This window comes from Moschus berezovskii, chromosome 23 (assembly GCF_049115385.1).
Source record: "Moschus berezovskii isolate FMDL1 chromosome 23, NW_MosBer_1.0, whole genome shotgun sequence".
Taxonomy (NCBI): Eukaryota; Metazoa; Chordata; class Mammalia; order Artiodactyla; family Moschidae; genus Moschus; species Moschus berezovskii.
The window spans coordinates 40,261,774-40,279,551 of record NC_142482.1 but is presented as its reverse complement, the minus strand read 5'-3'; the positions used below and the strand labels follow the sequence as shown (position 1 = coordinate 40,279,551).

General features: G+C 39.4%; 1 protein-coding gene across 1 annotated transcript; it reads left to right on the top strand.

Annotated features, from left to right (window-relative positions):
• The first annotated feature begins 6,601 nt into the window (after window positions 1-6,601).
• LOC129543491 (olfactory receptor 12D1-like) lies at window positions 6,602-7,528 on the top strand. Its single transcript, XM_055406619.2, has one exon. The coding sequence runs from the start codon at window positions 6,602-6,604 to the stop codon at window positions 7,526-7,528; it is 927 nt and encodes a 308-aa protein (XP_055262594.2).
• Window positions 7,529-17,778: the final 10,250 nt, after the last annotated feature.

Here is a 17,778-nt window from a genome sequence, read left to right as displayed (position 1 = left end):
TTCAGGTTTTCTGGTCTATCAGGGCACTGAGATTAAATGAAAAATGTGTACAAGACATGAGCACAGTGATTATCACAGAGTGCTGAACAAATGTTAGCTCTTATTATTAATATTATTTTTCAAGCAGAAATCCCCAAAGAATGTTTGAATATATTAAACTGATACTCAAAAGTTAGATAATAACAACTCATGTTATGTGGAAGAAGATAACATTTGACTCATGAAACTAATAAAGATTCAATTCAGTTCAGTCGCTCAGTCGTGTCCGACTCTTTGCGACCCCATGAATCACAGCACGCCAGGCCTCCCTGTCCATCACCAACTCCCGGAGTTCACTCAAACTCATGTCCACAGAGTCGGTGATGCCATCCAGCCATCTCATTCTCTGTCGTCCTCTTCTCCTCCCACCCCCAATCCCTCCCAGCATCAGACTCTTTCAGTGAGTCAACTCTTCACATGAGGTGGCCAAAGTATTGGAGTTTCAGCTTTAGCATCAGTCCTTCCAATGAACACCCAGGACTGACCTCCTTTAGAATGGACTCGTTGAATCTCCTTTTAGTCCAAGGGACTCTCAAGAGTCTTCTCCAACACCACAGTTCAAAAGCATCAATTCTTCAGTGATCAGCTTTCTTCACAGTCCAACTCTCACATCCATACATGACCATGGGAAAAGCCATAGCCTTGACTAGACGGACCTTTGTTGGCAAAGTAATGTCTCTGCTTTTTAATATGCTATCTAGGTTGATCATAACTTTCCTTCCAAGGAGTAAGCATCTTTTAATTTCATGGCTACAATCAGAATCTGCAGTGATTTTGGAGCCCAAAAAAATAAAGTCTGACACTGTTTCCACTGTTTCCCCATCTATTTCCCATGAAGTGATGGGACCAGATGCCATGATCTTCGTTTTCTGAATGTTGAGCTTCAAGCCAAACTTTTCACTCTCCTCTTTCACTTTCATCAAGAGGCCTTTGAATTCCTCTTCACTTTCTGCCATAAGGGTGGTGTCATCTGCATGTCTGAGGTTATTGATATTTCTCCCAGCAATCTTCATTCCAGCCTGTGCTTCTTCCAGCCCAGCATTTCTCATGATGTACTCTGCATAGAAGTTAAATAAGCAGGGTGAGAATATAGAACCTTGACATACTCCTTTTCATATTTGGAACCAGTCTGTTGTTCCATGTCCAGTTCTAACTGTTGCTTCTTGACCTGCATACAGGTTTCTCAAGAGGCAGGTCAGGTGGTCTGGTATTACCATTTCTTCCAGAATGTTCCACAGTTTATTGTGATCCACACAGTCAAAAGCTTTGGCATAGTCAATGAAGCCGAAATAGATGTTTTACTGGAACTCCCTTGCTTTTTCAATGATCCAGTGGATGTTGGCAATTTGACCTCTGGTGCCTCTGCCTTTTCTAAAACCTGCTTGAACATCTGGAAGTTCACCGTTCACATATTGCTGAAGCCTGGCTTGGAGAATTTTGAGCATGACTTTACTAGCGTGTGAGATGAGTGCAGCTGTGCAGTAGTTTGAACATTCTTTGACATTGCCTTTCTTTGGGATTGGAATGAAGACTGACCTTTTCCAATCCTGTGACCACTGCTGAGTTTTCCAAATTTGCTGGCATATTGAGTGCAGCACTTTCACAGAATCATCTTTCAGGATTTGAAATAGCTCAGTTGGAATTGGAATGAAGATTACATAGCATGAAATAAAAAAACAAAGATCCAAATATCAAATTTTTGTTGATACCAAAATTTAGGGCATGAGAAAGAAAAATAAAGACAAAACTTATAGGTAGGGACAAAAGCCATGTAGACAACAAAATTGACTTCCAGGTAACGCACTTATCTCAGAAATGATTTTACTCTTTCATACTCTGTATTTTTAATGGTCAAATAAAAATTAACCACTAAATAACAAATTTAATTTAAAGGAGAGACTAAAACTTTTAAATTTATCTAAGAAAAAAATGTTAATTTTCAACATACAGTGTTTTTATCTTATCCTTAGTTCAACTTGGTCTTTTTTCCTTTGTATTTTTTAAAATTTATTTATTTTAATTGGAGGCTAATTACTTTACAATATTATAGTGGTTTTGCCATACACTGACATGAATCTGCCCTGGGTGTACATGTGTTCCCCATCTTGAACTCCCCTCCCACTACCCTCCCCATCCCATCCCTCTGGTTCACCCCAGTACACCAGCCCCGAGCATCCTGTATCATGCATCGAACCTGGACTGGCGATTCGTTTCACATATGATCATATACATGTTTCAATACCATTCTCCCAAATCATCCCACCCTCGCCCTCTCCACAGAGTCCAAAAGACTGTTCTATACATCTGTGTCTCTTTTGCTGTCTCACATACAGCGTTATCTTTACCATCTTTCTAAACTCCATATATATGTGTTAGTATACTGTATTGGTGTTTTTCTTTCTGGCTTACTTCACTCTGTATAATAGGCTCCAGTTTCATCCACCTCATTAGAACTGATTCAAATGTATTCTTTTTAATTGCTGAGTAATACTCCATTGTGTATATGTACCATAGCTTTCTTATCCATTTGTCTGCAGATGGACATCTAGGTTGCTTCCGTGTCCTGGCTGTTATAAACAGTGCTGCGATAAACATTGGGTTACATGTGTCTCTTACAATTCTGGTTTCCTCAGTGTGTATGCCCAGCAGTGGGATTGCTGGGTCATATGGCAGTTCTATTTCCAGTTTTTTAAGGAATCTCCACACTGTTCTCCATAGTGACTGTACTAGTTTGCATTCCCACCAACAGTGTAAGAGGGTTGCCTTTTCTCCACACCCTCTCCAGTTGCTTTACAGCAATCATACATACACATAAACATATATCCCCTCCTTTTTGGACTTCCTTCCCATTCAGGTCATCTAGAAAAATAGTATAGATGATCTTATTTGCAAAACAACTGAAAGTGAAATCACTCAGTCGTGTCCGTCTCTTTGAGACCCCATGGACTATAGCCCACTAGGCTCCTCCATCCATGGAATTTTCCAGGCAAGAGTACTGGAGTGGGTTGCCATTTTCTTCTCCAGGGGATCTTCCCAAACCAGGGATCGAACCTGGGTCTCCTGCATTGCAGGCAGACGCTTTAGCGTCTGAGCCACCAGGGAAGTATTTGCAGACTTATTAGTGTGGCTTTCCTGGTAGCTCAGCTGGTAAAGAATCTGCCTGCAATGCAGGAGACCCCGGTACAATTCCTCAGTCGGGAAGATCTTCTGGAAAAGGGATAGGCTACCCACTCCAGCATCCTCAGGCTTCCCTTGTGGCTCAGATGGTAAAGAATCTGCCTATAATGTGGGAGACCAGGGATTCATCCCAGGATTGGGAAGATCCCCTGGAGGAGGGCATGCTTCAGTATTCTTGCCTGGAGAATTCCATGGACAGAGAAGCCTAGCAGGCTACAGTTCATAGGCTTGCAAAAAGTCGGACATGGCTGAAGCAACTGATCGTGCATGCACGGTGTTCATGGCTAGCCTACCAAGGGGGACCTCTGAGGTTGTGGTAGCCCACCTGGTTGTTGGGTTGCCACACCAGGATGTGGTTTCTGACTAGACCACATCTCTGCCCCTCATATACATCTTGATATGGCTTTTTATTTATATCCTTAGTTGTATAGAATCTGTTCTGCTAGACTTTGGTTTGTTTTCAGAAATAGCTGTCTTATATACAGTTGTAGTTTTGATGTTTTCATTAGAGGAGGTGAACTCAGGAACTTCCTACTCCACCATCTTGATCTGGAACCAAGAATGGGTGATATTTTAAAGTATTAGATTTTTTTTTGTGATCCACTTTGAATCCTAGTTTCACAATGTATTGCTATAAATTTGGAAATTTGTTAAAATCCTTTGAGCCTTGGGTTTTTGTGCCCCATGATTTCAATATTCTCCTCACTGGGCTTTTGTAAAAATTAAATAATCTGACACAGGTAAAGAACTCAGAACAATAACTTACACATAAAATGAGCACACAATAAATGTTATCTTTATATAATATTTGCAACATATTACATAGCAGGGAACTCCTGAAAAGCAACAAAAATGAAAAATTGATAGAAAGATGGATAAAGGACATTGTCCCTGACTCACAATGGGCACTCGGTAAAAGGTTAATTTCCGTTTCCTATTCGCTATCTACCATGTGTTATCAAGGTAGAATTTCGGTCACTGGTGCTTCTGTCATGTCCAGTGCTGTGGCATATGTGGAAGCTGCCTCTATGGTTGGGGGGCTGGGGGCCCAAGTCATGGGTGCCTCCACAGCTGGAGGGATGGGGTCACAGACCTCACTGTTGATGCCCATTTACTTTGGCTCTGAGTGCCACTGTGGTTGGGAAGTCAGAGTCATGGGCACCACCTGCTATGTTGGGTTCTCTGGGGCTCTGTGATAGCTGCTGTGGCCAGTGGGCAAGGGGTATGCTGGGATTGTAGGCACCGTTTCTGCTGTTCCTCAGACTTGCTTCCTTTCACTAAAAGGGTTCCAGTCACCCTCTTTTTGATGAATTCTCTGACAACCTGGTGCGTTTAGCAGAGGCACCCTGTTTAGCTGTGGGTGTTTTACTGGTTATAAATTGAAAGGGAGAGTTACAAGGAGCACCTCACTCTGCCATGACGCTAATGTGGTTCCCATTCCTTAACTCATATTACCAATTTTCATCATATACACCAAAGAGTATTTCCAAGATAGTTTCCAAAATGAAAAAGTGAATTTATACTTCTGTCCTAGGAAATGAAAGGACGTTGAATAGCCACTGAAGTCCTACTGCCGTCTATAATTCTGAAATGAAGGGACAAACGCAGTAAAGAAAATAGGAAGAATGAAAAAAACCAAATGGAACTAAAGAAAAGAATTCCCCAAGCTTACCTCATCAGGCTGTATGTGTGAAAAACATTCTGTTTCTTCTTACAGCAATTCTTCTTGGTACCCAGGAGACATTCTCCCCTAGGATTTTCTTGTGTAGAAATATGTGACCCATAAAAAGGCAGGCAAATTTTCAGAAAGGGAAGAAAAGACTTCTCAAAATAAAGAGCTTATACTACAATCTCAGCAAGAACCATTCTTTCAGATATTTTTCTACTGTTTATTATCGTTAGGAATGTCAACCTAAAAAGCTTTCTTACCTATGAATCTGAATTCTCAATCAGGTACGAGAATAAAATAGAAGACAGGCTGGGAAGTTGCCCATATTTTCCATCTCTTAGTAAGTGATCTGTCTGCTTGCTGGTATGAAAATTAAATACCCAGTGTTAAGAGCTGATTTCCTGTCTTATGACGGACTCCTCATTGTGTTTGTGGATTATGAAGGCACTTTACTTCCCACAGTCGTATTGCCATGTCACATTCCTCGTTCTATGCTCCTGCTTCTCTAGACATTCTTCAAACTGAATCTTTAATGTCTAAATACTGACATAGTGAAAGAAATAATTTAAAGCAGAGGAATCTAATTGTTAATTTTCTTTAGAAATTGGGAAAGTTGTATGTGTGTGCATGTGTGTGTGTGTGGTGTTTTGTCTATTCCCAGAATAATTTTTGATAATATTTTTCAGGTTGGTCAGAAAACCAAGATGATATTTGGCATATCGTTTTTATTTTAAACTGATGGTAAAATTTTTTAAATACGCAAAATATACATGGCTATCAAAAAGTCTACTGAGTTATTTGAAACAGTGTTCTTGCCTAGAGAATCCCAGGGATGGGGGAGCCTGGTGGGCTGCCGTCTATGGGGTCGCACAGAGCCGGACACGACTGACGCAACTTAGCAACAGCAGCAGCAGCAGAGATCAGATAATTTTCTCAATTTTTCTTTCAAAGATAAACCCAAAACTCTATGATTTCCCTCAAAGTGTTTCCCAGTCCATTCACTTTTTTACTCTAGTCAAATCATTTTCTTTTGCCCTCAGTTATTTCTCAAAATTGAACTACCCACCTCTCCAATATCTGCATCTCTCTTCAAATTTCCTTTCAGCTCTTACTTTTTTCTCAGTGCCTTCATATCTATAAGTTTTCTACCCATCTTTGCTTCTTCCCTCACAATATGCAAGGGCTAACATTCTAAGAGGAGGAAAAGTTATTACTATTATTTGAAAGAACACTTTGGTTTTTTTAAAAAGAATTTGTAGTTGTAATGTTTTCACACCTGTCAATTGTTTTAAATTTAAAATACTTAAGATAACTTATTAAGTATAGAGACAGAAGTGTGGTGGAATACTTAAAAAGTTGCTTCCTATTAGAGTTAACTGAGGAAGATAAAAGAAAAGTTGTACAAGAATGTAGAAGTTCACAACCAGAGAACATAGCAGGCTGCAATGTACTCTGAAATACTGGGAGAAAAAAAAAAAAACACTAATGACAAATCTTGTAAAGGAAATAAATATTTGACTTATAGACCATAAGTGATAGGTGGCCTTATTATTTAATAATCTAATAGTCCAAATATGGCACCACCTCTGATTTGGGATTGTATAGAACAGCAACACCAGTCCTTAAAACATATTTCTCAGCAAGAAATCCTGGGCTGGAAGGACTGGCTCTCATTAAAGATTGTCTTCCTCTATTATCTTATCTTTTTTTAAAGTGATGCTGAACCGAACTTCAATCACTGAATTTCTTCTCTTGGGAATGACAGACATCCAGGAACTGCAGTCTTTTCTCTTCGTTATTATTCTTATAATTTATTTTGTCAGTGTGACTGGAAATGGAGCCATCCTGATAGTTGTCGTCTTTGATTCAAGACTCCATTCTCCTATGTACTTTTTCCTGGGAAACCTGTCATGTCTAGATATCTGCTACTCTACAGTGACTCTGCCAAAGATGCTGGAGAACTTCTTCTCTACACACAAAGCAATTTCTTTCTTGGGATGCATAAGCCAGCTTCATTTCTTCCACTTTCTGGGTAGCACAGAGGTCATGTTGTTGGCTGTGATGGCCTTTGATCGCTTTGTAGCTATCTGCAAACCACTTCGCTACACTGTTATCATGAATCATCAGGTCTGTACCCAGATGGCTGTCACTGTCTGGATCATTGGGTTTTTCCATGCCCTACTGCACTCAGTAATGACCTCTCGTTTAAATTTCTGTGGTTCCAACCACATCCATCACTTCTTCTGTGATATTAAGCCATTGCTGGAGTTGGCCTGTGGGAACACTGACCTCAATGAGTGGCTACTTCATACTGTCACAGAGACCATTGCCATGGGTTCATTCTTTCTAACCCTTCTCTCCTATTTCTACATTATTATCTATCTTTTCTTCAAGACTCATTCTTGCAACATGCTTCGTAAAGCACTGTCTACTTGTGCCTCCCACTTCATGTTGGTTGTTCTTTTATTTGGTCCTGTTTTTTTTATTTACATTCGTCCTGCCTCAGGTAGCTCCATGGACCAGGACCGGACTGTTGCCATTATGTACAGTGTGGTCACTCCTGTACTAAATCCACTCATCTATACTTTGAGGAACAAGGAAGTAAAGGGTGCTTTGAAGAGGGTGATCAGAAGGAGGCCCTGACTTGAGGAAGTCTAGAGAACTCTTAGAGGCATAAATAAACAAGCAACGAGACAGTTGAGATGTGAAATAATACTGCTACTCAAAATTGCTTGCCATATATATTACTTTGCCAACAAAGATCCGTATAGTCAAAGCTATGGTTTTTCCAGTAGTCATGAATGGATGTGAGAGTTGGACCATAAAGAAAGCTGAGCACTGAAGAACTGATGCTTTTGAACTGTGGTGTTGGAGAAGACTCTTGAGGGCCCCTTAGACTGCAAGGAGATCAAACTAGTCAATCCTAAAGGAATATTCATTGAAAGGACAGAAGCTGAAGCTGAAACTCCAATAATCTGGCCATTTGATGTGAAGAACTGACTTAATGGAAAAGACCTTGATGCTGGGAAAGATTGAAGGCAGAAGGAAGAGGGGATGAAAGAGAATGAGATGGTTGGATGGCATCACCCACTCAATGGACATGAGTTTGAGCAAGCTCCGGGAGTTGGTGATAGACAGGGAAGCCTGGTGTGTTGCAGTCCATGGGGTCACAAAGAGTTGGATATTACTGAGCGACTGAACTGAACTGATACATGTATATAACAGAGGGAATAGTATAAAGGAAAAATAACTGGGAAAGTCTAGTCTAGGGCTCAACAATACATTCTTAGGTAATAGAAAGGAAATTTGAGCAAATGGAATACTGGCCATGGAAGTCTAAAGCTGAAATTGTTTTTGAGATATTAGTTGATAAAATTGATTTGTTATATATTATAATAAGCTCTTCTCTGAATTTAGTTATAGAAATATGCCTCTATTGCCCATGTAGTGTGTAGATAGGTTGTTTTTAAGCCTATCTGTATGATCCCTCCATATTAGCACATTTTAATGTGAGAAGTAAAATTATGACGTTTTCAGATTTTGAAGATTTTAATTTAGGAGCATAATTACTCAGTTAGAAAAGTAAATTTTAACTCACATGATTGAAGGGGAATTTTTAAGAGGTAGTCATGATTTCTTGTTATCCAAGCAAAGAAGTAAAATAGTAATTAAAGAAAATGACATTGTAATCATGAAATACAGTGAAGCTGAAATTCCAATACTTTGGCTACCTGATGCCAAGAGCTGTCTCGTTTGAAAAGACCCTGATGCTGGGAAAGATTGAAGGTGGGAGGAGAAGGGGATGACAGAGGATGAGATGGTTGGATGGCATCACCAACCCAATGGACATGAGTTTGGGTAAACTCCAGGAGTTGGTGATGGACAGGGGGGCCTGGCGTGCTGCAGTCCACGGGGTTGCAAAGAGTTGGACACGACAGAGCGACTGAACTGAACTGAATCATGAATTAACAGAAAACAAACAATTGTTCATCTAAGGAGTTTGGGAACCGCTATTTTCAGAGATTTTTGGAAGTCATTGGCCAAACTGTCAAGGATTACCGTGAAATGTTATTTAAAATGGAGGCAGGTTGAAAAAGCATCTCAAGAATATCTTTTGCTCATTTGTGGCTTATTTTTTCACTCAACTTCTGGTCATGGAAATTGTTGATTTCTAGAATTTCCCCCCTTTTTTGTTTTGTTTTCCTACTCTATTTCAACAAACTGTAATGCAATGTAATATGATGTAATACAGGAGAAGTAGTAAGAATAAACAAAATTAGTTTTCTTTCCCTTGTACTCATGTTCAGTCACAACTCTTTGCTACTCCATGGACTGTAGACCACCAGGCTCCTCCGTCCATGGGATTTTCCAGGCAAGAATACTGGAGAGGGTTTCCATTCCTCCTCCTTCTTCCCCTTACTTGGCAACAACTTTATACTAAGTAAAAGCAATGAGGCCATAATTTCTGAGATGTTTCTGCAGCTAATAGTAAAGATGCAGTATGTTCCTTGGTGTCTCAGTACTTAGGAGTGGTTGTTGGCCCAATGATAGGGTATCAGCAATTATAACTATTTAGATACACACATGGGGCCTCCCAGGTGGTTCAGTGGGTAAACAACCTGCCTGCAATGCAGGAGATGCCAGAGATATGGGTCTAATTTCTGGGTCAGGAAGATGCCCCCAGAGGAGGACATGGCAACCCACTCCAGTATTGTCACCTGGAGAATCCCATGCACAGAGGAGCTTGTCAGGCTATAGTCCATAGGTTGCAAAGAGTCATACACCACTGAAGTGACTGAGCATAGATATACACATAGGCAAGACTATGAAAGTTATTTTGAACTGTTGGAGTGACCATTCAAATCTCCTACTTTTGCAATCCAAATTACTTGGTTCTGATCTCGTGCTTGTACTACTTCTATCTTCCTGCTCAGTCTTCTTTGACCCATCAATTCAGCTATGAAGATGAGAGAAGGCATTTGTGGAGAAGGTATCTTCCAACTTGAACTATCTCAGACTAGTTTTTCAGTCAATTGTAATTTGTTCTATAAGCAAACTATGGCTATGAACTACAGAAGAACAATAGAGTTCTAATTTTATATTGCTACATAACATGAGAGGAACTAAAGAGCCTTTTGAAGAAAGTGAAAGAGGAGAGTGAAAAAGCTGGCTTAAAATTCAACATTCAAAAAACTAAGATCATGGCATCTAGTCCCACCATTGCACAGCAAATAGATGGGGAAACAATGGAAACAGTGAGACACTTTATTTTTGGGGGGCTCCAAAATCACTGCAGATGGTGACTGCACCCAAGAAATTAAAAGACCTTTGCTCCTTGGAAGATCAGCTATGACCAACCTAGACAGCATATTAAAAAGCAGAGACATTACTCTGCCAACAAAGGTCTGTCTAGTCAAAGCTATGGTTTTCATGTATGGATGTGAGAGTTGGACGATAAAGAAAGCTGAGTGCCAAAGAATTGATGCTTTTGAACTTTGGTGTTGGAGAAGACTCTTGAGAGTCCCTTGGACTGTGAGGAGATCAAACCAGTCAATCCTAAAGGAAATAAGTCCAGAACATTCATTGTAAGGACTGATGCTAAAACTGAAACTCCAATACTTCGGCCACCTGATGCGAAGAATTGACTCCTTAGAAAAGATTCTCAGGCTGGGAATGATTGAAGGCAGGAGGAGAAGGGGTCGACAGAGGATGAGATGGTTGGATAACATCATTGACTCAATGGATATGAGTTTGAGTAGACTCTGGGAGTTGGACAGGGATCATCATGTCGACTCTTTAAAGTTGCACAGTCATGTCCCAGTCTTAACGACCCCCATGGATGGAATTCTCTAGGTCAGGGTAGCCTTTTCCTTCTCCAGGAGATCTTCCCAACCCAGGGATCAAATCCAGGTCTCACACTTTGCAGGATTCTTTACCAGCTGAGCAACAAAGGAAGCCCAAGAATACTGGAGTGGGTAGCCTATCCCTTCTCCAGCGGATCTTCCCAACCCAGGAATCAACCTAAGGTCTCATGCATTGCAAGCAGATTCTTTACCAACTGAGCTTTCAGGGAAGCCCACCTACAGAAGAAAGGTGTTTGCAACTACAAATGCACTAAAAGGAACAACTCATCAAACACCTTTATGGACCACTGTAACATAGACGAGTTGACTCACTGGAATAGAGTCTGATGCTAGGAAGGATTGGGGATGGGAGGAGAAGGGGACGACAGAGAATAAGATGGCTAGATGGTATCACCGACTTGATGGACATGAGTTTGAGTGAACTCCAGGAGTTGGTGATGGACAGGGAGGCCTGGCATGCTGTGATTCATGGGGTTGCAAAGAGTCGGACCCGACTGAGCGACAGAACTGAACTGAACTGAACATATTATAGCAAAAGACAATGACAGTTCTCCAGGAATCAAACAAAATATAACGTCCTCTAACAGATAAAGAATTTAAAATAGCTGCCATAAAAAAAAAGCCTGCAGCCAAAGTCACATGCGGTGAAGAACTTTAGAAATATCCTTTTAATATATGAAAGAAAATTAAAGGTTTTCTACTATTGCATCCCTGCTACTATAATAGATCTCAGCCAATGTAATTAAATAATAAAATAAATAGGAAATAAAAGAGGAAGGGAAGAGACAAAAATCTTAAGTAATGAGAGTATATTATTATTGACATTATAAAAACTGTAAATTTATCCAAAATGAGTTGAAAACTTCCATTCACACAAAAACCTGTGCATGGATATTTATAACAGCTTTATTTATAACTGCTGAAATTCAGAAGTAAGCAAGATGTCCTTCAACAGGTGAATAGATACTGGAGCATCCATACACGTGCGTGCCTGCTCAGTCTCAGTTGTGTCCAACTCTTTGAGACCCCATGGACTGTAGTCCACCAGGCTCCTCTGTCCATGGAATTTTCCAGTCAAGGATACTGGAACAGGTTGCATTTCCTCTTCCAGGGGATCTTCCCAACCGAGATTGAATCCACATCTCTTGCCTCTCTTGCATTGGCAGGCAGATTCTTTACTAACTGTGCCACCTGGGAAGTCATATCCATACTATGAACAGGTTAAAAAAAAAAAAAGCACAGCTATCAAGCCACAAAAAGACATGAAGGCATCTTAAAGACATATTAATAAGTGAAAGAAGATTCCAAGTACATGGCATTCTTGAAAAGGCAAAACTGAAGACAATAAAAATAATCGTTGCCAGGAGTCTGGGGAGGGGGAGACAAAGAGATCTAACTCAGGGGATTTTTAGGGCAGGAAAACTATTCTGTGTGACACTATAACTGTAGATACCTGACATTATACATTTGTCCAAACCCATAGAACGTAGAAGAAAATGAAACACGATGTAAACTGTGGGCTAGAGAAGGAAATGGCAACCCACTACAGTATACTTGTCTGAGAAATTCTATGGACAAAGGAACCTGGCAGGCTACAGTCCATGGGGTCACAAGAGTCAGACACGACTTCACGAATAAACCACCACCATCGCATGGGCTTAATCAGCAATGATGTGCAGTGTTGATTCATTGATTGTAACAAAGGTATTACTCTGTAGAGATGTTGGTAGTGAGGAGGCTGTGTGGGAAATGAGGAGGAACTATGTAGGAACTATGTATTTTCTGCTCAATTCTTCTGTGAAACTAAATGTGCTCTGAAAGTCTGTTAATTTAAAACAGCAACAATACAATATATGTAAATAAGAAGCAAATTTATAATGAATTTGAAGCTTACGTAATGCTACCTAATAGAAAACCAACATATACAAATCAATTATTCAGCTACAGCAATAAAGATTGTATAGAAAAGTTAGTAGGATATGAAATACAACTAAAAATAGAAATGAATTCACTTTTTAAAAATGAACAAAACTTGCAAAAAAAAACTTTTCTATCCAAAGATTTAAATTAAAACTGAATAAAAGTAGAAATATATTGCATTTAAATATGAGATAATTACTGTAACAGGTCATTTGTACAAAAAAAACAAAAGCAAAATGAATCCAATATACTTTAAAGAAAATTCCAGATTCAGTTCAAAGGGAATATTGAAGGAGACCACACAATTAATGAATAATGTTGCCACCTAACCCACTCAATCTAGAATCTGAGCAGGTCAGTTCACTTCAGTTCAGTTCAGTCGCTCAGTCATGTCCGACTCTTTGCAACCCCATGGATTGCAGCATGCCAGGTCTCCCTGTCCATCACCAACTCCTGGAGTTTACTCAAACTCATGTCCATGAGTCAGTGATGCCATACAACCATCTCATCCTCTGTCGACCCCTTCTCCTCCTGCCTTCAATCTTTCCCAGCATCAGGGTCTTTTCCAATGAATCAGTTCTTTGCATCAGGTGGCCAAAGTACTGGAGCTTCAGCTTCAGCATCAGTCCTTACAATGAATGTTCAGGACGGATTTCCTTTAGAATGGACTGATTGGATCTCCCTGCACTCCAAGGGACTCTCAAGAGTATTCTCCAACACCACAGTTCATAAGCATCAATTCTTCAGCACTCAGCTTTCTTTATAGCCCAACTCTCACATCCATACATGGCTACTGGAAAAACCATAGCCTTGACTACACGTACCTTTGTTGGCAGAGTAATGTCTCTGCTTTTTAATATGTTTTCTAGGTTGGTCATAACTTTTCTTCCAAGGAGCAAACATCTTTTAATTTCTTTTAATTTCACAGCTGTGAAATTTCTTTTAATATCACAGCTGTGAAATTTCAGAGCCCCAAAAAATTAAGTCTGTCACTGTTTCCATTGTTTCCCCATCTATTTGCCATGAAATGATGGGACTGGATGCCATACTCTTAGCTTTTTGAATGTTGAGCTTTAAGCCAACTTTTTCACTTTCCTCTTTCACTTTCCTCAAGAGGCTCTTTAGCTCTTCTTCACTTTCTGCCATAAGGGTGGTGTCATCTGCATATCTGAGGTTTGATATTTCTCCCTGCAATCTTGATTCCAGCTTGTGCTTCACCCAGCCCAGCATTTCTCATGATGTACTCTACATATAAGTTAAATAAGCACAGTGACAATATACGGCCTTGACGTACTCCTTTTCCTATTTGGAACCAGTCTATTGCTCCATATCCAGTTCTAACTGTTGCCTTCTGACCTGCATGCAGGTTTCTCAAGAGGCAGGTCAGGTGGTCTGGTATTCCCATCTCTTTCAGAATTTTCCACAGTTTATTGTGATCCATAGTCAAAGGCTTTGGCGTAGCCAATAATGCAGAAATAGATGTTTTTCTGGAACTCTCTTGCTTTTTTGATGAGCCAACAGATGTTGGCAATTTGATCTTTGGTTCCTATGCCTTTTCTAAATCCAGCTTGACCATCTGGAAGTTCACGGTTCACGTACTGTTGAAGCCTGGCTTGGAGAATTTTGAGTATTACTTTACTAGGGTGTGAGATGGGTGCAATTGTGTGGTAGTTTGAGCATTCTTTGGCATTGCCTTTCTTTAGGATTGGAATGAAAACTTACCTTTTCCAGTCCTGTGGCCACTACTGAGTTTTCCAAATTTGCTGGCATATTGAGGGCAGCACTTTTACAGCATCATCTTTTAGGATTTGAAATAGCTCAACTGGAATTCCATCACCACCACTAGCTTTGTTCATAGTGATGCTTCCTAAGGCCCGCTTGACTTCAAATTCCAGGATGTCTGGTTCTAGGTGAGTGATCATACCATCGTGATTATGTGGGTCATGAAGATCCTTTTTGTATACTTCTTCTGTGTATTCTTAACACCTCTTCTTAGTATCTTCTGTTTCTGTTAGGTCCATACCATTTCTGTCCTTTATTGTGCCCATCTCTGCAAGAAATTTGCCTTTGGTACCTCTAATTTTCTTGAGAGATCTCTAGTCCTTCCCATTCTATCTAATGGAAATATTGAATGATAAGCAGGTCAGATTTATCAAAGGCATGGAGTCACAGAAAAAGTGGCTATTTTGGTTAGGCCACAGAACTTGATCTGGGCCCATCAGGGCCACAACCAATCCATCCACCATTAAGCCAGATAGACAGGCTATGCCCACCAGCCCCAAGTACCATCTTGGAGTGGCAGAGTGGATAACAATTACTAGTAGTGATTATATCCTTTGACAACCACCCAGAAGCATCCAGCTATCCCTGGAGAGTCAAAGATAAAGAACTGGATCAAGGAACCAGTCATAGAAATAAATACCTCCTACAGGAAGCCCTCTAGCATTTTTGGCATCACTTTAAAAATGTAGGGAAAAAAAAAAGATGTGGAGATTGTCAAGGAAGGACAGAAACACAAATATATGAATTCAGAACAATAATTTACACAATGATACTTATTGATTTGTATCTATTCATAGCATATCCTAGAACAGGAAATTATTAATGTGATGAATATGTAATGAGTTTCAGCAAAGCAAGAAAAATAAACTGCAGTAGAAAGATACACAGAGTACATGGCATTCATAACTGTAATTAGAAAACTTTGATAGATGGTAGATCACATACAGATACTCCTTCAATGAATCAGATAAATTATTTTTACCTGAAGGATATAGGAAGAAGTGAAGATACACATTGGAGAGATCAGCCTCATTCTCCCAGAGAGAAATGTGAGCTTGGGGAGCCCAAAATTAAAGAAAATATTTTAGTGTTAATACCAACAGTGAAGAATCAGATTTAGAAGAAACAAAAACAATGCTACTTCTCCATATTCATCTTTTTTTTGTTTTCCATAGAACCACAATAATAAATGAGTAAAATATTTAAAAGATATTTAAATACAGATATCTTTCTGTATGGATCAATGGGATATCACTGACCCTCATTCATTAACTGTCATTGCTCAATTTCCTTCCATTTCATACAGAGTTTTTGAAGGAAAATGCCCAAGAGAAGAAAGTGCATCCATACCTCTGGTCCCAGGAAATAAAAGGTAATTTAAGAAAACATGGTCATTGCAAATTGTCTCAAACTGTTTGTGGTTCTAAAACTAAGAAAGAAACACAGTAAGCAAAGAAAATAGGAACAACAACAAAAATGGAGCTCAAGGTAGGAATTCCCCAAGGAGAATTCTCTTATATTTCAAGGAAAGAAAGGTAATATGTTAATTTTTATAATAATCTTCACAAACCCAGGGGACACCCTCTCTCAGGGATGATATGTTTAAAGATCTGTGGATCATAAAAACAGGCAGAATTTCAGCAAGAAGAGGTTTTTAGAAGATGAAGAGCTTATGCTGTAATTCCAATATAAAACATCACATCAAATATTTTTCTACTCTTTATTTTTCAAGTATTTTTATACCATTTACTTTTCAGGAGTATCAACCTGATGAACCTTCTTAGCTGTGAATTTGAACACTCAACCCGGTAGGAGAATGAACCAGGAGACAAGCTGGAGAGTTGTCCATATTCTCTGTCTTCTTGCCTGTACTAAATTTACAAGCCAAGGATTTCGAGCTTTTCCTATCTTATAATGAACCTTGTGTTTGCAGATTATGAATGCTCTTTACTGCCTACAATTTTATTGCCATATCTCTAGATATTCTCCAAAGTAAATATGCAATCTCTAAACATTCATGATGCAGTGAAATGAATCATTTAGTACAGGAAGTCTCATTGCTATTTTTTTAATGTTAGGAAAAGGTTTTTTCTCCAAATGAATTTTTGGTGAGATTTTGTTTTGTGTAAACAACCAAAGATAATATCTGAAAAAAAAAATATCTGGCATAACAATTATATCTTAAGCAGGAGTGACAGAGTTTAACAATTTACAAAATATACTTGGCTATTAAGGAAAATTAATAATTAATTTTCCTGATGCTGGGAAAGATTGAAGGCGGGAGGAGAAGGGGATGACAGAAGATGAAATGGTTGGATGGATTCACTGACTAAATGGACATGAGTGTGAATAAACTCTGGGCGTTGGTGATGGACAGGGAGGCCTGTGGTATTACAGTTCATGCGGTCGCAAAGAGTCGGACATGACTGAGCGATTGAACTGAACTGATTAAGGAAAATTACTCTGAATTTCTTGAAGCCAGCCTTTCATAAAGGTGTGATAAAAATTAGATAATTTCTCAAATTTTTCTCTAGTTATGAAGCCTAGAATCCCACAGGATTCCTAGAAATGTCCCCTAATTCACTTTTTTATTCTACTCACTTAAAATCTTTTCTCTCTCCTCTCAAGGATTTTCCAAACTTCAAATGATTTCCTTTTTATAGGGAGCACTTAAATGTTTGCATCTCTATTCAGATTCTTATAGCTATTATTCTCTCATTGTCTATTTTTCTGAAGTGAAACCCTTCATGTGGTTTCCTACTAAGTCAAGAGATAGCAGTGGGGGATTGCTTAAAAGTTTACCCTCTGTTAGAGCTGAATGAGAATGACAAGAGGGTAGTTTTATCAGAATGTAGAAGCTCACAGCCCAATAAGATGGTAGGCTGGCAACATACTCTGAATCTCTGGGTGAAGGAAAAAAATAATAATGATAAATCTAATGAAGAAAAAAAGTGGTTAGGTAACAGTCCATTACCAACATGTAACCTTAATATTTTAAGAAGTTAATGGTCCAAATATCATACAACTTCTGGTGCTGTGAATGTTTAAAACAACAATGCTTTCCCTCAAAATATGGTGTCTAGGTAGGAAAATCCTCAGCAGGAGGCCTTTGGTTCTGATAAAAGTGAAAGTGGCTCAGTCATGTCCATCTCTTTGAATTCTCCTGGCCAGAATACTGGAGTGGGTAGCTGTTCTCTTCTCCAGGGAATCTTCCCAACCCAGGGATCAAACCCAGGTCTCCCACATCGCAGGTGGATTCTGTACCAGCTGAGCCACCAGGGAAGCCCATAGGAGATAGCATTTCATTATTATTTTGTCTTTTAAGTG

Excerpts from the sequence above, each read along its gene's own strand:
- LOC129543491 (XM_055406619.2), top strand. The coding sequence starts at position 6,602 with ATGCTGAACCGAACTTCAATCACTGAATTTCTTCTCTTGGGAATGACA.